A 27,369-nucleotide genomic window follows, 5' to 3' on the forward strand; every position below is an offset into this window, starting at 1 on the left:
TTATATCACTATTTTTTTAAAAGCAACCTTACAAGGTAGGTCAATTTTATTATCCCATCGTGCAGATGGGATAAGATGTGGGGATGGAGAGATAAGCGGCTTGCCAAATGCTGCCTAGTGGGTTTGTGACATTGAGATTTGAACCAGATACTTAATTGCTCACACTGTCATTGACTGTACAAAGCCAGATGCTATGAACTAAAAGTTGTCTTTACTTAAATAGAATTGGGACTTCCTGCCCCTTCGGCACCGAAAGAAGTGGAGCAAGGAGGCAGATCCAGTTCTGGCAGCGGAAGGAGAGGAAAGCACCAGCAAAACTCCCCTCAAGCCCCTTTCCTGGATTGCAGCCTCTGTGGAAAGGTTTTCAGTAGCACCAGCTCTCTCAGCAAACACTACGTGACTCACAGCCAGGAACGGAAACATGTCTGTAAGATCTGCAGCAAAGCATTTAAGCGCCAGGACCACCTGTATGTATCTGTTTGCCAGTAAAACTGATTTAAATGTATAGACAGTTTCTGCTACTGTAGAAATTTGGCTTGATCTAGTTTGGCTAGGGCCTGGTACAAATGCACATAGGCCTAGTATTCCTTAGTAATGCAAGACATAATCTGCCTTCACTTATGAAAATGGTGAAACTACCCAGGGAGTTGCTTTGGATCTACTGTGACAGCAGACAGCACTGTAATACAGTGAAGTTTTCAAGTTCCATCATTCAGGCAGGATTCTGGTGGTGGAAGAGGCTCCTAGTATTGAGGAGAGAAAATCTTTCTAATTTACTCTGTGATGCATGAAATAATTTGGCCTTCAGAAAATCAGAGCACTTACTTGGTGGGATGTGGTTGCAGCGATACCACAGGAAAAGTATCTTAAGCAAAAAGAAGTGGAATTGTGAGAGATATTTGAGCCCCCTTTTCCTCTGAGCACAGGACAAAAGCATGCCCCCCCCTTTACATTAAGCACAGTCCTATGCTCCGGAGCAGAGAAATTGTAATAGAAATTTGTGTGAAAACTAGAGACCTGTAGCCAGAGATCTGTGGCTAGTTCTCACTACTATGGTAAACATGCACCTGGACTCTTAGCATTTCAGACTGGACATGGAAGCTTTTATGATGGAATATTTCTCAGTACAGTACCAGAAAATGGCAGTTAGAAATATAGAATATCAAGGATAAGGCTAGGCTAGAACCCTTTCGTCTGACATCTAGTTTTATACATGCAAGGGTGTGTGTGTGTGTGTGTGTGTGTGTGTGTGTAGGAACACTCATGTGAGCCCCCATCTGCAGTCTGAAGTGATAGTGTTGGGAGTTCAGCTGTAGGAATAAAAACCAGTTAAAGATTATTACCGTATTTTTCGCTCTCTAAGACGCACCAGACCACAAGACGCACCTAGTTTTTGGAGGAGGAAAGCAAGAAAAAAAATATTCTGAATCTCAGGAGCCAGAACAGCAAGAGGGATCGCTGCGCAGTGAAAGCAGCAATCCCTCTTGCTGTTCTGGCTTCTGGGATAGCTGCGCAGCCTGCATTCGCTCCATAAGGCGCACACACATTTCCCCTTACTTTTTAGGAGGGAAAAAGTGAGTCTTATAGAGCAAAAAATACGGTACTTCCTGGCAAAGTTCTAGTGTGACTAGTCCTTACAGCCTTACAGCCTTTCCTAGTAAAGACAGCCAAATGGACCACCTGGGTGGATGGAGACCCTGTAGTACATAGGAGCCTTTACTGCTTAGGGAAATACTATAACTTACAGCTCTGGTGACACCATCTAGGGTAACTGTGCACAGAGTCATGGGTAGCCATGGCAGCAACTGACGCACAGCTCAAATAAATGTTTATTGCCTCTTTAGCTATTCTAGGTTTCCAATCCATATGTGAGGTTCAGCCTCCCTTGCTTCTGCAGCTCTTGGTCATATACACCTCTGTTCGCTCACTCTCTTCCTCTCACCCTCGTTCTTTTGTACCCCTCTCTTTCCTAACTGCATACCTAGGTCCGTGTGTCTTCAAACTCTTGTTTCCTTGAGATGCTGCCTGCTCTGGCCTTCTCAAGGAGCAGAGCAGCTCAGCCAGTGGTGGCCAGAGAGGCACTCCTAACTGCCCAGTCAGTCTCTGATAGGAAAGGCAGCTGAAGTAATTACTAGCAGCGGCTTTACCACCACCACCACCACAGAAAATCATTCAGTGCAGTGGTTCCCATTTGTTCCTTGACAGATCACTTGGAAATTACTGGTTGTCTTGGCGGACGCATTTAATGGTTTTTCTGTCTGTTGTAAAAAAATTGTAATGAACTGTGTTAGATACTGTGTGATTTTTAACTGTATTTTTATTGCTTGTGTTATTTCCTATATTGTATTTTATAGTACAGGCAACTCCCCATTTGTGCAGGGGGTGCCTTTTGGATCATCAAAAATATCGACAGGATGCATGTAAGCCTGCCCTGCCCCGCCCCCTTCCAGGGCCGAAAATGTCATGCGCATCAGCAGTCACATGTGCCTCGAATGCACACAAAATGGGAGTTGCCTGTATTTGCATTTCATAGAATTCAGGTTTTAACACAAAAAAACACAATATAAAAAACAAAATTGCTAACAAATGTACAGTTAAAATTTAATATGGATATTTATTGCGGGTATGCCACTGACCACCTGAATGAAGCTCGTGCACCACTGGTAGTCCATTAACCACAGTTTGTGAACCCCTGCTTTACCCTAGTATAACAATATAGTTGATAAAAGTGAGTATTTCATTTGCCTTACTTCGCCAAACCTTTATTAGGCGTTACAAATATAGGCCATCGTAAAACATCCATATATAAAATTTTAGCATATATACAAATAAACAGACATGTAAAAAAATGTAGTAACGAGGATTTTCATTGGAGTTTCTTCCCACTAAATAGTGCCATTCACCATTCTAAGAGATACTTGTGATAAAAACTCAGCCACCCTTGCAGTTACTTCTGGGTTAATGTCAGATATTTTCATTGTGCTGCACTGTTAGACTACCCAGAAAAGGAGATTTGCATAGCTGGTTGTACAATGGACAGTAGAAAAGAATATGTTCTGTGTCTGGCACATTCAAAAAACATCCACAATGTCTATTGTTTCTAGGGATGTTTAAATATCTGCCCTTGACAAAAGCTGAGGGGGAAATGTTTAATTTGCCAAGATGGGAAGTGATTTTAGTGGTTGATTGTTATAATTAGATTAGCTTACTTTTCTATATTCTGATCTTGTTAAAAAATTTTTTTAACGTTTCATCTCAGGAGTGGCCACATGCTGACACACCAAAAAACGAAGCCGTTTATTTGCATAGAACAAGGTTGCAATAAGAGTTACTCAGACCATCGGTCACTGCGCCGGCATTATGAAATGCACCACGGTTTGAGGTTGTTAAAGGACGAAGAAGCTTGTGAGGCCTCCCCACCCCTCCACGATTCACGTGTGCAGGTGGGATCTAGTGGCATGAGAACTGCAGAGAGGCTGGCTGTTCACCCTGAATCCCAGGCCCCTAATAATTCCCTCCTGCCCCACAGAGACCTGTTGAGGTGTCTTGTAAGTAGCTTAGTCAGCCAGAAGCTCCCGCCTGCTTCTTCAACCTCTGTGGGACAGCCCGAGTCTGATTCTAGGGGATCCCAGCAGCCTTGCACCTCTGTCTGCGGTCAGATTTCCTGTGTGCCGACAAATACTGCAGTGCTCACAGAAGCCACCAGTGATAAAGTGACGAAGGAGCTTTACCCTTGTCAAAAGAACGCCGCCTCTTCCAGTGTGTACACCATCATAAACCCTGGGAGTTTATCTGTACTTGGACCAGCAGAAAGCATTGCAAACTTGCCAGACAGGCAGCCACATTCAGAACCTCAGTTTCCATTAGAAACCACAGCCCTGGAGTATTGGTCGAACAGTGGTGTGCCTCGTTTTCCGTTATTCAGAGGCCAGAAAATTCCTGCCACATCTCACCAATCAAGTGGCAACTTCCAGTGGGTCAGAAATGTGCCACCAACCTACACCCAAAGCAAAGGAAACGGTGTTTATCTTGCTCAGATGCCATCTGCTGCAGGTCAGGATGCTTCCCAAGGCCTCGTGGGGCCCTCCCATGCATTTGACTCTCTGTCGCAGAACTTTGAGCGCCCAGATGTTTTATCGTTCACTCCAGCCCTCTTAAAGTCACAGGGGGAGATCCCTGGAGAGCCAAATCTCAGTGGCTTTGAAGAGTCTTTCAGGCCAGCAACAAGGCTTCCAGATCCTATGAAGCATGGTGTGCTGCAGAAGGGTGAGGCCACACCGCTGTTCAGGCAGCTCTTAATGAAATCCCAGGAATCCTCTGTGAATCAGGATCAGCTTCAAGTCCAGGGTCGCCTGTTCCAAAGGATCACCAAATCTCAGCACATTGTGTCCCACACACAGCTGTTGGCTCCGTTGCAACTGGCAGCTGCAGAGACTGAGCAGGTGGTAGCAAAACCACTTCAGAGTGCGTTTCCGCAGCAAGCAGGTTTGGTTCATCCAGTTCCTGAGCCCGTTGAAAGCGAAGGGTCCCCCTTGCGCGTAAAAAAGTCCTTGTCCCAGTTTCAGAAGGACTTCTCATTGGGCAGTGAGAAAGAAGGGCAACAGCCAGCTTCTCCACAGTCCTTTCAGCTACTTGCCGTGCCTTCTGCAAGCACAGGCAGCGTTTCCCATCCCAAGCACACCAGGACCTTGAAAAGATGCCTGGAGCTCAAAGACTTCTCTAGCCCTAGCCAGTCTGTAACGTACGAAAACACCCCAGGAAACCACACATACGGGAAGCCGAGGCAGCTGGAGAATGGCTCTCCCGTACTGAGGAAGAAAGAGAAGAGTAAGGCTTGCGTCAAAGAACCAGGCTGCAAAGGGCATTCTCGCAGTGGCAGACCTCGCCGGAAGGAGAAGCTGAAGTTCGACACGGCTCCCATGGCTTCTCCCAGTCAAGTGGCCATGGCTTCCTTTTCTTTGCCTAGCACCTCATTTGATAGTGGGGCCAGAGCGAAACCAAAGCTGACCATTTTCAACAGGATTCAGGCATGTTCAACCCGTAACATGTTCATGTTTTATTTCTTTAAGTGTTTACAGTATTGGTGGTGTCAGATAGCACCTTTCTCTAAAGTTTATGTCAAGGCAGATGTTAGTGTCCCTATAGCAGTGTTTCCCAAACTTGGGTCTCCATCTGTTTTTGGAATACAATTAGCATCATCCTTAGCTAGCAGGACAGGGATGATGGGAATTGTAGTCCAAAAAACAGCTGCAGACCCAAGTTTGGGAAATACTAGTCTCTAGCTTCTGGGAACTTGGAGGGAACTTAACAAAATTCTTCAGATAGTGTGAGCTGTTAGCCAGTAACCGATTTTATTTATTTTAGCAGAACCCATTGTTGGAATTAAGCGAGGTCTAATAGGTGATTATCTTTGGCTTTGCTCACAGAGTGAACCCTGTATAAGTGCCAAGGCACTGGCAAAGAGGCCTTTGATTCCCTTTCTCCTTCAAGAGTGACAAGCAGAAGCAGACTTGTCCCTGCATATGTCTCATCTGCTCATTCCCACTTGTCTTAAGTTTATGTGTGCATGGGAGTGAGTTGGTGAGTACATAAGTGGAAAATTCTGCCAAAGCTGCTGTTCTTCCTGGCAAGAAGTGGGTTAAACAGCCCTTGTCCTATGACCAGTTTGGGTGGAAATGGCTGAGGTGCATAATGAAAATGTGCATGGGGGTGAGGGATGGTTCTAAAATTTAGGAAAAAGTGATGCCTCTGAGCACTGTTGGGCTTTCAGACTGCTAGCTCCCCATGTCTGTGTTACCCCTTTCCTCCCCAGCTGTGATCTCTGAAAATTGCCCACTCTCCCTGCATGACATGTTAGCAAGAGGAAGAAGTTCTCATTGAGCCTGGTGTGATCATCCCCCCTCCCCCACTGTTAATTGTAGTGCAGTGGGGCTATTTTCAAAGAGATCCTGGCTCCAAAGAGAAGGGTAAAACCTCCCCACCTGCTGTGGTTCGGATCAAAATGAGGGGTGGGGGATGCTAACAAATTTTAAAACCCTGATGCAATTGGCAGTGGTGTATTTTGTGCAACATGTAGTTAGGCCCTTAATAAAGAAGAGAGAAAAAGTAGACAAGAAAGGTTTTATGATTCCAAAAGCCTGAGGAAATCTGAGTAATGTAGAGCTCTCTCTGATCTGGAGATGTTTTATCTTTAAAAATATATAAATGTACTTAACTTTTTTTAACACAGGGTGGAAATATCTACAGCTTTACAAATGCAGTGAGGGAAGAACAATTTCCCTTTGGTTGGTAAGTAGGGCATGGTGATGTTGTAGAAATTTCAAAGGGGTTCCTAGATAGGCAGTATCCCTCCCAGAAACCCAAAAGAAGAGTACAGTGGTGCCTCGCAAGACGAAATTAATCCGTTCCGCGAGTCTCTTCATCTAGCGGTTTTTTCGTCTTGCGAAGCAAGCCCATTGACGGCTTAGCGGATTAGCGCTTTTAGCGGCTTTTAGCGGATAAGCAGATAAGCGGCTTAGCGGCTTAGAAAAAGGGGGGGGGAGAAGGAAAAAAAACCCCGCAGGAACTCGCAATACATTTTCGTCTTGCGAAGCAAGCCCATAGGAAATTCGTTTTGCGAAGCACCTCCAAAACCGAAAACCCTTTCGTCTAGCGGGTTTTCCGTCTTGCGAGGCATTCGTCTTGCGGGGCACCACTGTATACAGGCTAAAAGTAAAAAGACCTTTATTGAAGTTCTAATGCGCATAGGGACAGCCTCAAAAATAAGGAGACTGCAAAGAACCACATCCAAAGTAATGTTTCTTATACACTTCCAGATTACGCATATGATTTCTATTCACTATTAAAAGGATCACAGCAATCTTAGTAGTTGCAACCCAATGTCATCATCCTGAACCAATCAAAATCTTTTAGCTTGTCAGGTCGGCCCTCATCAGAGTATCATGTTGGTTACATGTAATCATTTTTCAGTGTCTTTATCAAGACTTTGACTACTTTTCCTATTCATTAAATGTATCCCAAGATCCTCTTTCATCTATCTACAAAACAATTCAATATTAATCACAGTTGCCATGCCTAGCTAATTCTCTTTTAATGCATGCAATGGCAGCCATGCATTCTAACAGTTTATTGTTTTCAGTGTTCTGGAACAAACATTTGCTACATACAGTACCAGAGACCAGAGGTCAAATCCCCACTCAGGGCTTTTCCACATTTCTGCTTGTCTCATGCCTAGGAAGAATGGTCCAGGACATTTTCCATTTGGCCCTCAGCTTTCCCCAGGAAAACCCGCTCTTTACTGCTGAATCAGAACAAACGTCTATCCGCAGAAAACCCGATTGACGTTTGCTCCTGTTCAGCATTAAAGAGCGGGTTGCTCTGGGGGAAAGCAGCGAAAAATGGAAAAAATAAACTTGACATAGAGGAGTAACCAGAAATGGGTTTGATTTTGGGAAAGTGAATTGGGGAAGCTTATGCTCTGCCCAGGACACAAGTCTCACTAACCCTGCTCTGCACTCTCGTTCAGTGTTTTTGCCTGGCTTGAATGTGCCTTTTAACTTGGATTTGTTTTCCTCCATGGAGGAAAGGGAGGTGTATGAGAGTGTGTGGAAACTGTATAAAGGTAAAATTTACATTCTGTGCCCTGCATGCTTTCCCCTCTGCACCTGCTTACCACAGGACTGGCCTTTTGATTGGTTGTTCATGAGGGAACATGGCCTTCAGGGTGAAAAATCCCCACCCCCCCCTTGACCTAGAGGCGAGCTGAAAGTCATTAAATCAGCCTTTGCCAACCTGGTTACCTCTGGAAGTTTTGGAGGTTTTCCAAAACATATGGAGGGCACCAGGTTGGCAAATTCCACATTAACCAAACACTTCCTGGGAGGGATGTTTCAAAATCAACTTGTGGTAATGTCCCAAGGCTCTGGTGGTTCAAAGAAAGTAAGTGCAAAATTTGGCTGGGTTGCCGTAAGTCCCTAAGCAGCTCTCTGGATCCCAGCCATTATCTCTGCGGTGGCACTAGAAATTGTTACTTATGTATGATATCCCAGTGGAGTTTACTTCACTAGTTAGCACAGTTTGCTGCTAAATGAACTGTAGAAACCCTTTCCCCAGAAAGACATAAAACAGGTTCTGAAGCAGGAAATGTAAATGGGAATGTAATACAGTTATGGGGGTAAATTACAATCTGGAAATTCAGGCTTCATAATATTACTTTTTTTTTCATCCCTTTTTGCTTCAATTTCTGCCATCAGTAGTAAAACTGGGGGAGCTCCTGGAGACAGGAGTGAGCATGGAAATGGCTTTGTTTGTACAACCTGCAATCAGCTGTTTTATACTGAGAGGGGCCTGAACAGCCATATGTGTTTCTATAGTGAACAATGGCAGTCTCCAGGGAAGGAAAAACAACAGGTAAAAGAGAAATTGAACTCTGGTGAATGAATATTTGTCACTATTAATATTAGTCACTTAAAAAACAAGCAGAAGTTTAACACTGTGGATGAATTGTTTGAATTTTTGGCAGTAGCCATAAAGCTCATGAGGTGGCCATGGGCAATTTCTCATCTTTAAGCCTAACCCATTTTACAAAGGGCCATTGTAAATGTAATCCTAGCTTACTAGTAGCTGTGCGGGAAGGAATAGCATAGTTGTATAACTAGGAAATGGTTGCACATTGCATCTTCAAATCCCCCCCCCCCCCCAATTTTAAAAGGCTTTTATTATTTCAAAAATTACAAAACAATCATTAACGGGGGTTTCAAGTTAATAAATAGTGCACCCCTGGCTTTACTGCGGTTAAGGGACATAGTGGACCACTTTGCATATTGAAATGTTGGATTAATAAGCCAGAATAGTCACGACCTTTATGTGTTCTCATGCACACACCTCCATTTTTTGTGACTGGGAAAGCAAACCACGAAGCTGCAGCTATCCATAGCTCCCTAACGAGGTGTGAATTGGAAACTAACAGGTTATGTGTTGGTGCACAGAGACTGTTCATATGCTGACTTACCAAGCTTAGATTTAATGGCCATTGGCACCAACTTTAACTGTGATAAAGTTTCATTGGGATTAGAAATCATGGTTTAATGTAGGTCTGGGCTGATGAATGAGAATGTTCCCACAACCACAGAGGTGGTTGTGATATGATAGACGGTACAGCTGGCAGCATCTAGGTGCATTTGAATTCCTTTCCCACCTCCAAATACATATATATATATATGCAGTGATCTTCTGATGTTATTTGGTTTCTGTTTTTCCTTTTTCCATTCGGTAATAAGATAATTCTCAGCTCCATTTTGGGGTTTGTGTGTCTCAGCAGATGTACCGAAGGGTTGCAAAGTGTCTCTGCATAAACATTTGCGCACCTGATCCTTGGAATATATAGGCCTTGCATTGTCTACCCATCATAATTTTGCATTTATTTAGAAAATGTACACCCCACTGTTCCACCTATGGGTGTCCAAGGTGCTTAACAATATAAATGAAAACGGCAATCCATAACATTAATAATGATGGGGATTTTGCTAGTTGTGATAATAATGCTGACTTACCTTAAAGGGCAGTTATAAGGATTACCAAAATAATGTATGTGTAATGTTTTGAATGCTGAAAAGCACTACATAAATGCTAGCAACCATTCTTGTTAATACACAGCACAATTCTGTGCATGTTTACTCAGGAAAGCGTGCATAGGATTGTATCATTTTAGTGCAATCCTGTGCATATCTCCTCAGAAAAGAAGTCTCCCTGACTTTCATAGGATATCACTACCCTAGTAATAGGTAAAGGTTTGCAGCTTTAGAAGCTTAAAAAAAGGAATGCACAAAAATAAATATTACATATTTCATTAGGTACTCTCGTTTCTATATCATTTTTCAAATGCTGCAAGTGCTTTCGAAAGGGTAGAAACTGAAATAAAACTAAACCAAAAGCTAGCCGCAGTATTGTCTTCTGTATACTTGTTGCTAGAATGCACATTTCTTTTTATATTTCCTTTCCCTTAAGGCATATGAGGCAGAGCATTTACCACCTCAGAAACTGTCCTTCAAGGCATCAGGGGATGGAGATACTCCTCCTGAAACCAAAAGGCCTTCGGAAGATGTAGCAGTAGCACCTCTTGTAATCCCTGTTTCGGTACCTGTAACGGCTGCAAACCTTCAGCAAGAGAGCAAAGTGGGTGGTGATTTGCAGTGTTAACTTCAGATCAATACAGAGAAGACGTGCCAACTGTTTGGGATCTAACTGAGAGAGAGTGTTCCGGTGGGGTTTCATACTTAGCCCAGCAATTTGTGCAAAGATCCACCCTATGCAGGGTGACAGAAAAGGAATCTGCACTGCTGGAAACCTAGAACAAGAAATTTAAAATAATTTTTTATTTCATAGCTAGCCAAAATCGTTTTAAATATTTTCCAGTGTTTGCGATGGACGTTTGGACTACCATGACTCTTCAGGGCAGGGATGGGGAATCTGTTGCCCTCCAGATGTTGTTGGATTATAGCTCACATCATCCTTGACAGTTGGTGGCTGGGGCTCATGGGAGTCCACTAGAACTTGAAGGCACCAGGTTCCCTGCAGAGCTCGCTCCATAGTTTTAGACAGCATCACAGGCATCTTTCTTTGAGCATATCTTAAACCATCTTAATAGCCATTTCCTTCTAATACTTATTTTGTTTATATTCCATATTTCTTCCATGAGGAAACTCAAGACAGCACCAGTAGTGTTTTTAGGCATTTCTTCACTCGGTCATGGTACCCATGCACCTTTAGACCATAGCCCTGGAACCATTTATATAGTGCTTTTAGAGTTTTTAAAGCTCTTTACTAACATTACTTTGGTAATTACTTTGTTAAGACAACAAAGAGTTATGGCACCATAAAGACTTAACTCATTTATTAAGGCATATGCTTTCATGGATCACAGTCCATTTCATCAGATACACGAAGTGTTTCATATACAGATGGCTTGAGGGGAGAATTATAAACAGTGAGGCCACAATGAAATGAAATGCAGGAAAGTACAGAGAATATTACATGATGAACAGTGGCCATTCACAAAAAAAGTTGTTGATAATGCATACGTCCTGGCATTAAAAAACATGTTGCAATAAAAAAAAGAGATACTTTGCCCCAATTTTGAACTCGGGATAATACTCCATGCATCTGGTGAAGTAGACAGTAGTTCACAAAAGTGTGTGCAATAGTGCCACAAGACTTGTTTGTTTCTATTGCGTAACTGGAAAGTACCTTGGTACAAGCCCTTAACGCCACTTGCAAGGCAGGTCAGTATTATTACCATCCCTGTATTTGAAGATTTTGTGTGTTGGGGCTGAGGCTGAAAGAGTGTGGCATGCCCAAAACAGAGTTGCCAGCAATGTGCTGATTCATAGTTCAATCTTTCTGCACCTGTACCACACCAGGACTCTGAAAACTGAGATCTCTCCTAACGCTCCATTCTCAATACTAGTCCTGTAATTGGCAGCAATTACACAATAGGTAGGGGGAAGAAAAGGTTGCTGTGGCTGTTTGAGAAAATGTACTTGAAAGTTTGCCTGGCAACAGTTGAGGCTGAAAATGCTGCCATTTGGCCAACATGATTGTGACATCACTGTTGCCTCAACGATTACTTATTCATCCCGAGCTGGGTTCTCACGTCTTGAATCCTGGCAGATCCCAAAAACTTGTCAGGCACTCCTCCATTGTCTCCCGAGGCCGGCAGATTCGAACGATCAACTGCGTGTGCCACTAGAGCATGGTCTACCTCAGTGTTTCCCAACTTTGGGCCTCCAGCTGTTTTTTGAACTATAATTCCCATCATCCCTGACCACTGGTCTTGCTAGCTAGGGATGATGGGAGTTGTAGTCCAGAAACAGCTGGAGGCCCAAGGTTGGGAAACACTGGTCTACCTCTTCCTCTGCTTCCAGCCCAACTGGAAGGAAAGGAAGAAGGTGGAGAAGCGTGGGGGTGGGAAAGGAAGAGAAAGTCAGGCAACTTCCCTAGCTGCGCACTGATGGGAGGTCATCTCCAGACAACTGCAACTTGTCCCCACATACCTTACCATTCAAGGATTCCAAGGCAGATGATGCCTCCTATACAAAAGCTGGAGAGAGGTAGAAATTATTATCTACGACCATGGGAGTCCGCCTCATGCAGAGTCAGGCCATTGGTCCATCTGGCAGGGTTTCAGACCTAGAACATTCCAAGCTCTACCTGGAAATTTGGGATTTTTAATGTATACTCCCAACACAGAAATGGCCCTCCTCCAAAATTCAGGCACCACCCAAGTCTGTTTTTTGCCTCTTCTGTGCCTAACTGAAGCACCCTAGGATGAACATTGCCCCCTGCCATCTATGTTGGGATTGAGCCAGCAAGTAAAAGGAGGTTCCGTTCACTTACCACCACCCTCCACCCCACTGTTCAGAAACAACACTCCTGATCCCCTCTCCAGCTGCAACAAGAGACCATTAAGACCCAAAAGACTGCACACAGTAAATGGTCTCTCAAATTCCGCAGTCCTGCTGTCCAGTTCACCTCCAACCCAAGAAGTCCTGATGAATGGAGGTAGGGGAAGAAGGTGGTTTCTTATTTCCTCTCCCACACAGGTACACTTAAAAGGATGAGCCCCTCATCTTCCATCCATGTAAAGACTGCAGTTTCCTAGGCCTGACAAGATTTTGGGATTTGCCATTATCACCCGGAATGAGAATGAAAACCAAGCTCACAAGCTAAGACTCATAATCAGAAACAGGAGGAGCAACAGTGATGTCATAATCCTTATTATCCACCAACAAGGCTGCATTTTCAGGCTCCAGGATTGCAGTTTTGAGCTGCCTTAAAAATACTTAAAAGTAATGGGGAACTATTAACAGCTACAGCAGTGGTTCTTTTCTGTATAGCTATTGACCAAATAACATACATGCAGATATGTGACATTTTGGGGAAATCCCCAGTGTGGTGGTGGGGGGCTACAGATATTTTAAATTCCCACTACAAACTACAATTCCCAGGATTCTCTGGGGGACATCATAACAATGTTATAAAAGCTAATATGAGTCTGTAGTGTAGATACTTTACTTGGTAGGATAACCTCAAGCAGGTGGTCTCAAATTAGTTAGCCATAGGGGAGGAGGCAGCTTATTAGGACAGGGTTCTTGTGGGAAACACCCAGTACTGCACACTTAAGGATCCGGGGCCATGCAGGTCATGAGTTTTTCCCCCCAGGTAGTAATATCAAATCACATGGGCTGTATATTTCGTCTTAGGTTGAGGAGAAGGAAAGCCAGGATGATAAGGATTTCCAAGAAGGCATGCAAAAGAAGAGGAAGAGGCGATCTCGTCCGAAATCTCTTTTCATCCCACCTCCTCCACCTGTCCTCATTGAGATACAGCCTGGCACTGGAGGATGCTTTCAGAGTAACCTCCGTTCGCCTGTCTTCCTCATGGACCACCTCATCCAAGGCTTAGTCCAGTGCTCCCCTTATACGCCACCTCCGATGCTCTCTCCCATTCGTGAGGGGTCAGGGCTGTATTTCAACACACTCTGTTCTTCCTCTACAAATGCTGCTTCTACCAAGATGTACACCTCTGTTCTAGGTATTTAAAACAACCATCTTTCTATGACTGAATATACAAAGCAGTATTGTACTGAGTGAGGCCGCTCATTTATCTGGCCTAATGCTGTTTAATCTGACTGGCAGGAGCTTCCTGCAATCTTCACTGTTTATTGTTAACATCATGATTATGATTATGATTATCATTATTACTATTTTGCAATTTTAGGTGGAATGGACGGAGCCCTTTTGTTCTCTCTTGTGAAAGATACCACCAAAATCAGCATAGAACCGTAAGTAAGGGAATGATGACAATGGTAAACAAATCCAGTAATATCTTCTACTATATTCTTTCTCACAGATTTGTAGCTCGGCACATGTAAGAATGTTGTGAGTCATTCCAAGATTCTTACACCCTATGTTTTCTAACCACATCATCGCTGCTTGGCCATTTCAGATCTCATTCGCTTTAATTTAAGAACAAACACTCCCTGCATCCCAGACTGCTTTTTGTGCAGCTGTTAGGTGATTACCATCTGCTTTCATTACTTGTGCTTTGTTTACATTTTGACACTGAAAAGCAATTACTCCCTTACAGGATGGAGGAGGGTATTCTTGTGTCATTAAAGTAATCAGCACTCTGGTTATCTCTTGGCCTGTTCCAAACAAGCAATTAATACCCTCGGGAGGAAAACCACAAAAACTTCCAGCAGATAATGTCCAGAATTAAGTCACTGCAGCCTGTAAAACACATGGATATTAAGAGGAGTGTTAGATTTGCAAAAAAAAAGCAATCTATCTATAAACAGCTGCAGTTCCAGGAGAACCCAAGTACAGGGATCCCTCACAGAAGCCATTCCAAATCTTAAAAACCTTAAGATGTGAACTGACCTTTGAAGCAGAGTAATGAAATACTGGCCAGGTTGTTTTGCAGTACAGGCACGAAGTCATGAGAACATCCTTGAGATCCATTTTAAATTAGGAAGACTTCCACTTTGTTTAAAAGTCAATCAGACCTTTAAAATTGTGGTGCTGTCAGGTTTTTCTGTAGTAGTTCAGTGCTACTTCATCTGTATGACAAAACAAATATTTCATCCGCTGAAGTCTCATAAGGCTCACATGAACTAAACCCTTTAGTTATAATTAAATAGGATGGGAACTGCCAACGTCTTTGACAAAATTAGAATCAGAACAGATTGAAACCAGGATATTCACTGTTTTCTTTAAACTTTACCTCTCCTCTCTGTTCAGGACCAAACTAGACAATATGTTAAATTTGTGTCTGTGTATCAAGTGTCTTGTTTTTACTTTTAAAAGAGCCCTGTGGAGGAGGCTATTGGGCTCAGTGGAAGTATCTGGTGGTGGGATAACAACTTGGTGGAAGTGGGGGTACAGATTTTTACCAGGATCATGACACAGAGGAAAGGGTTTAACCCTACCTGTATGCTATGATCCCAATTCTGATCAGGCCCTACCTCTGTATTTTTTTGTAAAGTAAATATGCATGCATACATGTACTTAATGACTCATCTAGCTTGGCCCTTGGTGAAATCCAGTATGATAAATGTTTATTTTCTGTTAGTATTTTTAGGCTTAACTTGTAGGAGATTAAGCATTTTAGTCATTTTCCACTACTGTTTGGATTCATATCATGATTTCGCCGGATAATGGCAGATGTAGGCCAAACTGCAGAAACCCTTTTGCTGGCTTTGTTCTGTATAAGGCCAGACTTGTAAACAACCCTTCTCTCTTTCCAGCTCTGTGTGCATTTGATGTCCCGCACAGGTGTGTTCTGCAAACTTTTAAAAAGACCACTCCTTTATTTGAAATGCTTTAGAAAGGGGACCCACCAGCGGTTTTAGCCATTGAGACATACAATTTATTGCAGGTCCAAGGGCAAAGAGGTAATTCTGTTAAGATTGGCTAGGGTTCCCCTTGAGTTGGTTGCTTTGCAATAAACTGACAGAGGTGAGAGGTGTGGTTTAAATATAGAACTGAAGTAGAATAACTTTTGAACATGGAGCATCTTCTGACTAAAGTCGGTTGGAATGACCTTTCAGCCATGCAGCAAAAAAAGCAAAACCCAACCCCCCCTGCCCACCAAGTAATCCAAATGGTTCATGTTTTGCTAGTGCCCTAAGACCAAGGTTCAGTTTTATGAACCTAGAGAAGCTTCTCAAACAAAGGTCTTGAGCAAATAAAAATACTTTAAACAACTGCTTGTAACTTCTCAGGGTGGAAAGGATGTAGGTTTTTGTTCCAACAGTGTCTCTGCTGGAAGGTAAACTTTAATACGCCTGCCTCTTCATGCATATAAAGATTGAGATTAACAAAGCCCTAATCATTAATTCTGTTTTTTTAAAAAATGAGTTTTGGCCTTTTCATCATTAGTTCTTCCATTTACCTTTGTCTTAACTTTAATCCTGATGTTCCTTTCAGTCCTTTAGCAGGTTTACTTGATGTTTGGATGCATGTAGTCTTTTATTTATTACCGTAGATGTTATTCAGTATTTTTCGTAAAAATCGTGTCTCAAAGCACCCACACCAGGTGGTACGTTTCTGCTGCACCCTGGCCCCCACAACACTTGACTCTCATTGCACCCAAGGGTTGTTTTACTACAGAATAGCAAGGTTTCCTGGTTCATGTTTGGTTTTTGTTGCCACATTCACCTTGCAAAATGCTGTATAGAATATGGTCATGAGACAGGATTCCTCTCAGAGAACCTAGGGTGGGATTGAATGAGGTTAACTGGTAAGCTGATAGCACAGAAGAGGTAAGGCTTATGTAGCAAGAGTGGCTTTGTCAGAAATAGCAGCAGGTTTTTGGATTAAAGGTGGAGGAGGTGAATGGGGTGGTAGAGGGAACAGGGAGGCCGTTTCTGGCACAAGAAGCAACGTGGAGGAAGGGGGAGCAAAGGAAAGCTCAGCAGTAGATGAGCCTGAATGCCAAGTAGCTTGCCATGCTGGAGTACTGTTAACAAGATTGGGTTAACGTGCCTGTGGGTTAAATGTACCCAGTAACAAGATAAATCCGTAACAGGATTAGCCTCTGATTAGTCAAAGTGAGTTTTGTGTAGGTCTTGCTGGAGCAAGTATGGAAAATGGCAGGTTCCCTCTGCCTGGCATCAGAGGCAGCTGTCTCAACAAATGCTTGTGTACATAATGGGGTACCTTCCCTTTTAACATACCACATTTTTGAAAAGCAGTGGGAGGGGACCCTTAAGAAACTGCTTCATCATTTGTGTTTCTTGTTATTTCTTCCCTTACACTTTTCACTTCTGCAAATTCATCTCCTTTGTTCCCTTCCAGTCCTTGTGCCAGCTGTTCCTAGATCCCTACTGCCACCCTTCCCTTCTTTCCCCTCCATTCAACCAACTCCTCCCTACAAAACTGTTTATGTGCCCAAACTTCATTTATTTTATGTGTCCAGGTAAGGTTCCACTATCCCTCTGACTCTTTTAATCACCCACTCTTCACCTTTGCCTTGTCCTCCTAGCGTCTAAACTGTAAGACATTTGTCCCTTCTGTCCATCACTTGTAAAGTGTTGAATAACAGTAATAAAATTGTCCCAACAAACTTGGGGTAAGTGCAGAAGTGCTTTTGTTTCTGTTACTGTTCCCGAGAGATTGTGTACTTTCAAGCCTTATGGACCATCTATTCATGTGGAAATAGCAAATTGGAAACTTCCTCTTTTTATCTTCCATGTTTGGCCTAATTTTAATTTTACCATCTCTTGCTTGTTTATTGTTTCTCATCCCTCATAAGCCTTCACATTCTCTCTCCCACCCCCTTTTTTTTCTTTACCTCATCCGTCATTTCAGGCACATCAACATTGGAAGTCGTTTCCAGGCAGAGATACCTGATCTTCAAGACAGATCATCCTTAGAAAATTGTGAGCATCCAGCTTCACTAGTGTGGAAGCCGTGGGGAGATATCACAACCAACAAAGAAACACAGAAAAGAGGTGTGCAGAAATGGGGGGGGGGAGGGAGTTTTCCCACCTGAGGCTAACCCTCCCCAATTATACTCCGTTTTTCTTTTCTTCTGTTCCGTTGCATTTTAATTACTCTTGTGCAGACATTTGTTCATGCTTTTTAAAAAATCTCACTTGCAGTAACAGATCTGTTAAAATTGGCCTGCTCCAGTGCGATGCCAGGGGGAGGGACCAACCTAGAACTAGCTGTGCATTGCCTGCATGAAGCCCAAGGAAACATTCTGGTAAGATGCAATAAATTCACACTGGGCAAAACGCACCGGGTCTTAAGAACATAAGCATAAATTACCCTGCTGGTTTAGGCCAGTGGCTCATCTAGTCCTGTTCTCACAGTGGCCAACCAGGTGTCCCTATGGAAAGTCCACAAGAAGGACCTGAGCACAACTGCCTGCATCTGATTCCCAGCAGCCAACGTTCAGTTCATTCATAAAATCATTACCATACTACCTCCAGCAGCGGAGGTAGAACATTGCCATTGATAGCCTTATTCTCCATAACTTGGTCTATTTTTTTAAAGCAATCTAAGCATGTGGCCGCCGCTACATCTTGTGAGAGCTGCTTTGTTTGACTGTTGAGAATCTCAGGTTCGTTGTTTTGAAGGCTTTCGTAATTTCGGGGTTGTAGGCGGGTGGCGCTGTGGGTTAAACCACAGAGTCTAGGACTTGCTGGAGCAAGTATGGAAACAATAGTACTTGAATCCCAAAGTATCATTTGGTGAAGGGATGCACTCACTTAGGGGGTTAGTACCTTGGATGCCGGGACGTGGGTGGCACTGTGGGTTAAACCACAGAGCCTAGGACTTGCAGATCAGAAGGTCGGCGGTTCGAATCCCCATGACGGGGTGAGCTCCGGTTGCTCGGTCCCTGCTCCTGCCAACCTAGCAGTTCGAAAGCATGTCAAAGTGCAAGTAGATAAATAGGTACTGCTCCGGCGGGAAGGTAAACGGCGTTTCCGTGCACTGCTCTGGTTCGCCAGAAGTGGCTTAGTCATGCTGGCCACATGACCCGGAAGCTGTACGCCGGCTCCCTCGGCCAGTAAAGCGAGATGAGCGCCGCAACCCCAGAGTCGGTCATGACGACCTAATGGTCAGGGGTCCCTTTACCTAGGCTTGAGCCAAAGGATCGGTTTAATTTATATTGGGAGTGCCCATAGCTGAATGGCACGATGCATGTTTTGTGTGCGGAAGGTTCTATGCTCAATGCCTAGTGTCTCCAGTTAAAAGTTTCAAGTAGCTGATGTCATGAAAGACCTCAGAAAGCCAGTGCTAGTCATCATAGGCAAGACTCTAACCTGGGTGGATAAACAAATAGCTGGACAATAGGAGTATTGCATCTAGATCAAGGGAAGTAATAGTGCCACTGTATTCTGCTCTGGTCAGACCTCACCTGGAGTACTGTGTCCAGTTCTGGGCACCACAGTTCAAGAAGGACACTGACAAACTAGAACGTGTCCAGAGGAGGGCAACCAAAATGGTCAAAGGCCTGGAAACGATGCCTTATGAAGAACGGCTAAGGGAGCTGGGCATGTTTAGCCTGGAGAAGAGGAGGTTAAGGGGCGATATGATAGCCATGTTCAAATATATAAAAGGATGTCACATAGAGGAGGGAGAAAGGTTGTTTTCTGCTGCTCCAGAGAAGCGGACACGGAGCAATGGTTCCAAACTACAAGAAAGAAGATTCCACCTAAACATTAGGAAGAACTTCCTGACAGTAAGAGCTGTTCGACAGTGGAATTTGCTGCCAAGGAGTGTGGTGGAGTCTCCTTCTTTGGAGGTCTTTAAGCAGAGGCTTGACAACCATATGTCAGGAGTGCTCTGATGGTGTTTCCTGCTTGGCAGGGGGTTGGACTCGATGGCCCTTGTGGTCTCTTCCAACTCTATGATTCTATGATTCTATGAAAAGCAGCTTCTGATGTTAAGGAATATTGACAGAGTCTATTAAATCTGGGGGTTTTTGGGTGCAGGGAGAGCAGTGGCTCAGTTGCATGCAAATACACTTCAGTGGAGTAATCTGTTAATGGACTAAAGTACAGTGGTACCTTGGGTTAAGTACTTAATTCGTTCCGGAGGTCTGTACTTATCCTGAAACTGTTCTTAACCTGAAGCACCACTTAAGCTAATGGGGCTTCCCACTGCCACCGCGCCGCTGCCATGCGATTACTGTTCTCATCCTGAAGCAAAGTTCTTATCCTGAGGTACTATTTCTGGGTTAGCGGAGTGTGTAACCTGAAGCGTTTGTAACCTGAAGCATAATGTAACCTGAGGTACCACTGCATAGTCCATTGTCAGGCCTAGTTTGCTTTGCCTCCGTTGGTTTAATATTGGTGATGAGCCAATGCGCGGCCACTTGATGCCATGCGCAGCATACTACTGGCCAACACACATCCGCTGTATATTGATGCACAAACTGCAGAATCCATACTGTAGACTCATTGACATTGGGGGGTGGCGGAGAAAATCAGTGCAGTATGGCTCGCCCCATACGTATTGTGCAGCCTTGTAGCAGTGGAAACAGATGCACTCAGGCAACAGTAAGAAAAAATATTTTCCAAGTGTTTGTGCAGAAACAGTGCCGCTTGGGCAGCTGCCAGATGTCAACTGATAGGGAGACTGGACTCACTAATTGCAGTTAATAGGAGTCGGTCTCTTTCTCTCCCTTGTGGACAAGTTCCCTTACTTGTTTCTACTTGGAGGGAGTTATGACAGCTTTCTCTAAAACAATTACAGGACGCGCTGGAGATGCTGTTACTCCAAGGACCACAGAAGCCTCCCTTTCATCCTCTTGCTAACTATCATTATTCAGGTAAAAGCAAATTGCCTACATTAGGATATAACCATTGCTTCCATGAAACCCATAAGTATTAACAAGTTGCCATAGCGGCTACGTTCGCGCTGCACGGTTTGTGGCTTAGCATGCACGAGTTGATCGCGCCAACTTTGCTTCTCTCCAGCAGCGCTGGGGGGAAACAAACCACGATCCCTGGCTTAGCATTGCCTCAGAATTCTGCACAGAGGATTTTAAAATGCTTGGATTGCGTTTAATGCAATTCTGAACCTCGTAATTCTCAAGCAGAGTCCTGCTCCAATTGTCCTTTGGGAAAGAAGAATATAAGTGTCTAATGAAATGCAAATGCATGTTCATTGCCCGCAAAATGGTGCAGAACATCATTCAAGTGCTATTGGCTGACCTCTCCTCACAGTGACTCTTAGCATGTGGGGCCACATAGCGGCATGCAGTGGGAGAAGCATTCTAGCATGTGGAAGAAAATGATGCTCCCTACTGTGTGCATTCTGCCTCCCAGTGTTGGAGCACCATTCTCTCTGAGCAGTTCACGTTGTGTCAGCGCATTATTAAAATAGCTTTTGTGTGGTGGTGATGGGCCCCATATTGAAACTTCGTAGAAAACAAATATGTTAATTAAGGACACCAGAGGTTCTGTACTGCCAAAATTTCTAGTAATTTTTTTAAAATGAAGGAGGAAAATTGAAGGTTGTGACCTTAAGATTAACTGTAAGCATGCAGCAAAATTAAGTACAGCCAAATACATCCCTTCCAAAGCTTTATGATTTCATAGTTTAGGTTCGAAAAATAGCAGAAATGTTGAAGCTAACATCAGAATTAGAGAATTGAGCATTATTTGTCCATTGCTGGATGAGAAATATCGTTAACATGCTCTCACCCTTGGTTTTTAATATTATGAAAATAATGTGAGCTGTATTAATCTCGGCAATGAATTTTAAATGCTAATTATAAACAAACCAGAGGTCCTGAAGAATTTTCCAAACACATCGATAAACTCATTATGCAGGTTTCCCAGTTCAGGGAGAGTAGGCAGAAGAGGGGCAATAAAGATTTTAATTTTGTGAGAGCAATGGACCATTAAGCAGACTGCCTGTCTCCTGTTTCTTGTTGCACCTCCAGGTTCACATCTGTGGACTCCTGCAGAGAAGCAGTTGTTCAAGAAGGCTTTTGGCTTGCACAAAAAGGATTTTTACCTCATACAGAAGAAGGTAAGGCCTTCAGTTGGCAGTGGAGCCATCCTTCGGGCTGCTTCACAAAACAAAGTGTCTCCCCTCCAATATTTAATCTGAAGGTTATCCAATAGTGTTTGGGGTTTTTTAAACCCTATTTTAGAATCTTTTGTTGGCATTTAAAGCCCCTGATTATGTGGTCATGTGTATTATAACAGCTTGGGATTATTTTGCGCAAAGAAGTTCCCTGCTCACAAATTGCCTGAGGCTGAATCTAATCCCAGATCCACAGGAACAGAATGAAGAGAAAACGAAAACAACATATATGCTGTATATTTAATATTGCATCAATTGCTGCTTTGTTCACTTTGATTTTTTCTCCCTTCCCCCCCCTTCCCCCCATCCTTTTCAATAGATACAAACTAAGACTGTTTCCCAGTGTGTTGAATACTACTATAGCTGGAAAAAAATACTAAAATTTGACACCAGTCGAGCACAGTTAGTAGAAAAGAGGCCCAAGAGAGAGCAGGATGAGGTAGAAATGGATGAAGAAAAGGTATATAAGAGATTGATGGGGATCTGGCAGAGGTTTGACTGACTGATTTAAAGCTGTGCCCTTTACCTTTCCCTCCCTGCTTTAGGAAAGGTAACATTCACCGCAGCAAACTCTCCTGGGGACAACGGCTTTTCCTTACCAGCTTCCTCACGCATCTGTTGAAATAGATGCTTGTCTACGAAAGCTCATGCGGCAATAAATGTATTGGTATTTAAGGTGTCCTGGGACTCTGTTGTTTTTACTACGAAAGACTAATGTGTCTGGCTCTTTTTAGGGCATGAGGAGAAGCTCGGTTTCCATAGCTGTAGATGCCCTCAGTATCATTCATGTGCCCTTTTCTTTTTTTAAATGGTGGGGGTGGAGTTCTGATGGGGGCAGTGACATATATCGGGCAGGTGAACCTATCACAGCTCAGCACAGAATCGCCGCACCCTTTGCAATGGCTGCCATTTGATCATCTTGTGTCTCTTTTAAAATCGGTCTTTTGATCAGCACCATCACACTCTTTTTGCTATAATTAAAAAAAGAAGTGAAATACTTCTTAAATGAAATAGCATTTTAGCATTATAACGCTATGTTTAAAACAGTGCTGAAAAACCAATATCTCTTTTCTGGTTACTGCAATTATCACAGGAGTGACCAGAAAAGTGTTTTGTTTTGAACCACTATTTTATTAGCAGCTTTGCATTACAGCACAAATAACCTTTTTTTAAAGAAAACACTTTAACAAAATGGAAAACTGAAACTTTTCCAGATAACTTTAACTACCTTGTTAACATGGCGATGACTAGAAAGGGTTCTTTTTCTTTCCCCATTAAAATAAAATGCATCATTGTGCATTCATTCAAACATTTATACCTTGCTGTTCAGATGGAAAAGCTCCCAGAGCGGTTTACAAATCAGTAAAATTAACACCACATCTCTGCCAGATTAGGCAAAATTTTAGCTAAACACTTTGGAGCTGGGTATCAGCAGCAAACCAGCTTGCAAAAAAATTTCATTTATACTTACTGATGGAGATACAGATAATTTAGGACGTCTGTAATCTCTACTTGAAGGATCATTTTGACATTTCATTTTAAATTCATTACCTTTGCTACCTTCTTAAGAGAGCAATATCTGATATTTTTGACACTGATTTTGAAATATTACTTCCTTGACGTTAAGTTTTTCAAATACTGTGAAGCCATATTGATAGTTTCCTTCTCTGTGATGTTTAAATCAGGTTACTTCTAACTTGGAAATAGCAGTATCCTATAGGGGAGTTAGAATTCATCCCCCCTCATTCAGTTTCTTATTTTTGTGTCCCGCCCTGGGATCCCTTTGTGAAGAAAGGCAAGTTAGAAATACCTGAAAATAAATAATGCTCTTTCATTTAAGTGGTATTTCGCTAAATATATATATATATATATTTCAAAATATTGCTGGAAAAGACTAGTTAAAATGGCACCTATTGTAAAGGTTAATTAACGGTGAAGGTGCACTGAGCTTCAAGCGACTGCTGGGTTAAATTGCACCTTCTTATTCCCTGCCCATTGCATTTATGTCCCGCTCCCTGTTGTGGACAGAACAAAATGGGATGTACATACAGAAGAAGGCATAGTATCCCCAATAGTGTGGGAGGTGCATTGCAATTCTACTTGTGGCTTTCATTGGAAAAGCAGCAATTGGATATCGCTAGGAGTCACCCACCCTGGAGGCCGCTCTAGGCTGGCCCATCCATTCCGGAAGGAGTGTCAGAACTGCTATGTTGGTTTAAAGGACGCTGCAGCCTCTTTGTAGATGCAGCTTGTGCATTTTCTCAGAAGGGCTGAGGATTTGATTTCATCCTGAAAACAGCAGCTGAGGTTCTCAGGAATCCAAATCCTGTGCCAGTTCCACATTCCATATAGAACTGGGTATAGGCGAAATTATGAAAGGTGCCAACTTCAAGCCCTGGTGAGAATTCATTGTACCACTGGATATGTAAAAAACGATTCTTCACAACTTTCGATAAAGAAACGAAGCACATTTGACTCCTCGCCCCAAAATAAACTGGATGAAGGGGCAAAGCAAACATGATGTCGATCACATGAATGTCGCTTACATGATTCATTTTCTTTAGTAAATACCAGCAGTGTTGAGGGAGTGTGGCCTTTAACCTTTTGCCCTTGGCTGTGGTCCGTGTCTTGAGCTGGAGAAGCTGGAACTGATTCAGATGAGGACCTTAACCAGGGCAAAGAGTTAAAGAACTCCATCCCCATGCTGCTGCTATTTGTTTCAATAAAAACAAGCACTTGGCAGCCATTATGTGATTAACTTCATGCTCCTCCCTTTAACCCTTTGTCTAGTTTGCTATGGGAGCGAATGGAGTTCTGGTCCACATCTTGCCTCTGAATGTTCCGCATCTCCTGAATACTACATTCCTTTCAGTGTGGTTCAGATTTGATACCATCTCAAAATGCTAAGGTGCCACCAAGCATCGCCAGCCACATTGGAAAGAGAATGAATTTATCTTCGGATTCTTTATTGGGCTTTGCCAGAGACTTAATAATAGTGTGAGAAGGAAAATTACTTCTGTGTAAAAGACAAATGTTTCATGACTTGCAGATAGCGTGCAGCCCAAAGAAACGGCACTGCCACCTGCCTAAACAGGAGAATAAGCTAAAACCCAGGAATTACAAAAAATCAGCACAGAGCACTTTCAGTCCAGCCAGCAGCCAGAAAGAAACTTTAGATAGGCCCAGAAGCACAGGCAGTCAGGGTGTGTTCCCGTGTAAAGAATGTACAAGGTAACAATTCAACGTTTTGGTTTCTTGTGCCATTTTTTAAAAATAAGTCCACTTGGTGCTTAGCCATAAATTTGTCCCCAGCCCCCTTCCCTTTTTATAGTTGGTTTACTATGGCACTTTGGGCAGGGTTCACGCCGATCGCCACCCTTTGTGCCCATCGCTAAGCGAGAAAGAAAACCCCACCCTTTGTCAGGGGGGAGATCATATTCTTCCTGTTGCACCGAAACTGGGATTATGCGTGCGTCACTCTCGCATTGCTGTAGCACCTCACCTGAGTACTGAAAAACCCTGGCCTTTATCTCCCGTTTACATCTAGAGTGTTTGACAAGATAAAAAGCCGGAATGCTCACATGAAACGCCATCGGCTGCAGGACCAGATGGAACCGATGATAAAGATTAAGTGGCCCATGAAGCATCTGAAAAATGAGCCAGAGAAGCAAGAAAGGAACTCGGATGTTGATTTCCTCCAGTGGTAACTGGGAAGGCGCAGTTTCAGGGTGAGATTGCTGGTCAACTAGAAAGTGCCAATTAAACCAGCTAGGATTTGAGTTTTATAGCACCTGTTCATTCACTTGAGCGGGTTGAAATTAGGTTCTGTACACAATAGCCTCTTTATGCTACTGGGAGCATAGGAACTGATTTTTTAAAGAAAATAAAAATACTCATAAATAGCTTCTAGCTTGAACTCAGATGAACTAGAAGTAGCAAATAAGTGCTCTGTTGTACAGTGGTGCCCCGCAAGATGAAAAACCCGCTAGACAAAAGGGTTTTCCGTTTTTGAGGCGCTTCGCAAGACGAATTTCCCTATGGGCTTGCTTCGCAAGACAAAAACGTCTTGCGAGTCTTGCAATTTTTTTCCGCTCCCCCCCCCCTTTTTCTAAGCCGCTAATAGCCGCTAATCCGCTAAGCCTCTAATAGGGTTGCTTCGCAAGACGAAAAAACCGCTAGACGAAGAGACTCGCAGAACGGATTCTTTTCGTCTTGCGAGGCACCACTGTACTTTCAAATGGGCATCCATTTGTGGCTATTGCGGGGCAGAATTTGATAGTATGGATGGCACAGTGCTGCTATCCAAAAACAGCCCACCTGCTTTTCTGACCTTCCCTAATGTCTGGTAGTGAAATTCAGCATGTGATTGGACATTGCACTATGTCTCAATGCCCGTGGAGGCAGCCAGTGACGAGAGAGGGAGCAGGGAAATCCTGAGTGTTGGTATTACATCATGTGATGCGTTTCACAAGATGGGGCAGAGGGCGAGGAGAACATGCGGTGGAATCCTTGTTGCGGCAATGGTAATCCTTGTATAGGATGGGCTCGTAGGATACCATCCGTGACTGCATTTTTGGGAGCAGCCCTGTGCCAGCCATGACGTCTAGTGAAAGGCTGGATGTGCTAGGTGTTGACTTAAGCACCATTAAAACTTCAGCTGGGGTCAGGCTTGACAAAAATAAAAAGCAGGATTATGGCATCCAGTTGACTCATGCTTAAATTTACCATAGAAAAGGAGGTGTGTGAGTTAACTGAGTCTGCATTAAATTCCAATTAGCCACAGTTGTAAGGATCCTATACAGCTGCCAATAACTGTAAAATAGCTTTTGCTCAATTACAGGGATGCTTGTTCGTGCTTTTGTTCAATTACAGAATGAACGCCCTCGTGGTTCTGCTGAAATGTTATGAGTAACCCCCGTTCTCCCCCTCCCTCTCTTCCAGGGTTCTTTTATTTTTTTGGAGGACGGACGGAGTAGGCCAATCAATGAGAAATCACCATTGTATTTAGTATCTTTTTTGTGATTGATGTTCACACGACTGCTTTTTGATTCACGCTGTAGTACCACATTGATCTGCGTTATTGTTATTTTGTATGCACTCACAGTGTTGCTTAATTAAATTGGGTTCCACAACTGAAGTTGTAAAGTCGTCCTGGATTCTTACACCAGAGGATAAACATCCAAACACGTGTGGAGGGAAGGGGGCAACAGCCATCACAGTTGCAGGTGGGACTCAAACTACAGGCCTTCTAGGAGCTGTGATGGACTGCGGTATACTGAACCACTCCAGCTCTTTGGAAACCATAGACTTACTTGGGCCCAAGTAATTAGAATAGCACTTTCCCTTATTCAACTGCAGGAAAACTGGCTGGGTTAGGGTTTCTGTGTGTATTTCCCTTTTGTCCCTTTTGTCAGTAAGTAGCAGTGTGTTCGAGAAAGAATTTGTGCATCTAGCTTGGGTCTCCAGCCGTTTTTGAACTACAATTCCCATCATCCCTGACCACTGGTCCTGCTAGCTAGGGATAATGGGAGTTGTAGTCCAGAAACATTTTGCCCAGCCCTTGCAAGTTTCATGCTTCAGCCAGTCTGCAAGAAGACACAGTACTCCTTCAGTGAGCAGCAGTCAGTTTTGGCAGTGACCTGTGTAACTAATCACTGCCTATTGGGCCTGATTTGTGTTACATGAAAAGCACTTTCTTGCGATGGGGGTCCACGCAGGGCCAACATGGATGTTGCTTCTTCCCTAGAGAAGGTGCAAGAGG

The 27,369-nt window shown here is 43.4% G+C and overlaps 1 protein-coding gene and 1 long non-coding RNA gene across 7 annotated transcripts in view; one reads left to right on the forward strand and one right to left on the reverse strand.

Moving 5' to 3' along the window:
* ZNF541 (zinc finger protein 541) overlaps positions 1-26,745 on the forward strand; it is a 36,505-nt gene extending 9,760 nt beyond the window's left edge. For 3 of the 6 annotated variants that reach the window (XM_079985290.1, XM_079985288.1, XM_079985289.1), the window contains exons 4-18: positions 224-467; positions 3,260-5,027; positions 6,230-6,288; positions 8,253-8,409; positions 10,006-10,173; positions 13,260-13,590; positions 13,777-13,840; positions 17,370-17,512; positions 17,663-17,766; positions 20,268-20,343; positions 21,463-21,551; positions 21,928-22,068; positions 24,658-24,839; positions 25,156-25,336; positions 26,550-26,745. In XM_079985290.1, coding sequence (XP_079841416.1) covers positions 224-467; positions 3,260-5,027; positions 6,230-6,288; positions 8,253-8,409; positions 10,006-10,173; positions 13,260-13,590; positions 13,777-13,840; positions 17,370-17,512; positions 17,663-17,766; positions 20,268-20,343; positions 21,463-21,551; positions 21,928-22,068; positions 24,658-24,839; positions 25,156-25,315 — 3,686 coding nt within the window. In that variant the 3' untranslated portion in view covers positions 25,316-25,336; positions 26,550-26,745. Of the gene's footprint in view, positions 1-223; positions 468-3,259; positions 5,028-6,229; positions 6,289-8,252; positions 8,410-10,005; positions 10,174-13,259; positions 13,591-13,776; positions 13,841-17,369; positions 17,513-17,662; positions 17,767-20,267; positions 20,344-21,462; positions 21,552-21,927; positions 22,069-22,153; positions 22,288-24,657; positions 24,840-25,155; positions 25,337-26,549 lie in introns of those variants that run through there. The other 3 variants (XM_079985291.1, XM_079985292.1, XM_079985293.1) reach the window with 3 other exon arrangements.
* LOC307221395 lies at positions 10,180-12,557 on the reverse strand. The gene is made up of 3 exons (XR_013841364.1): positions 11,904-12,557; positions 11,245-11,758; positions 10,180-10,345 (listed from the first exon to the last, which is right to left on the reverse strand). It is a non-coding gene; the product is annotated as an uncharacterized lncRNA (long non-coding RNA).
* Positions 26,746-27,369: the final 624 nt, after the last annotated feature.

This window comes from Podarcis cretensis (genome assembly GCF_951804945.1).
Source record: "Podarcis cretensis genome assembly, chromosome: 8".
NCBI lineage: Eukaryota > Metazoa > Chordata > Lepidosauria > Squamata > Lacertidae > Podarcis > Podarcis cretensis.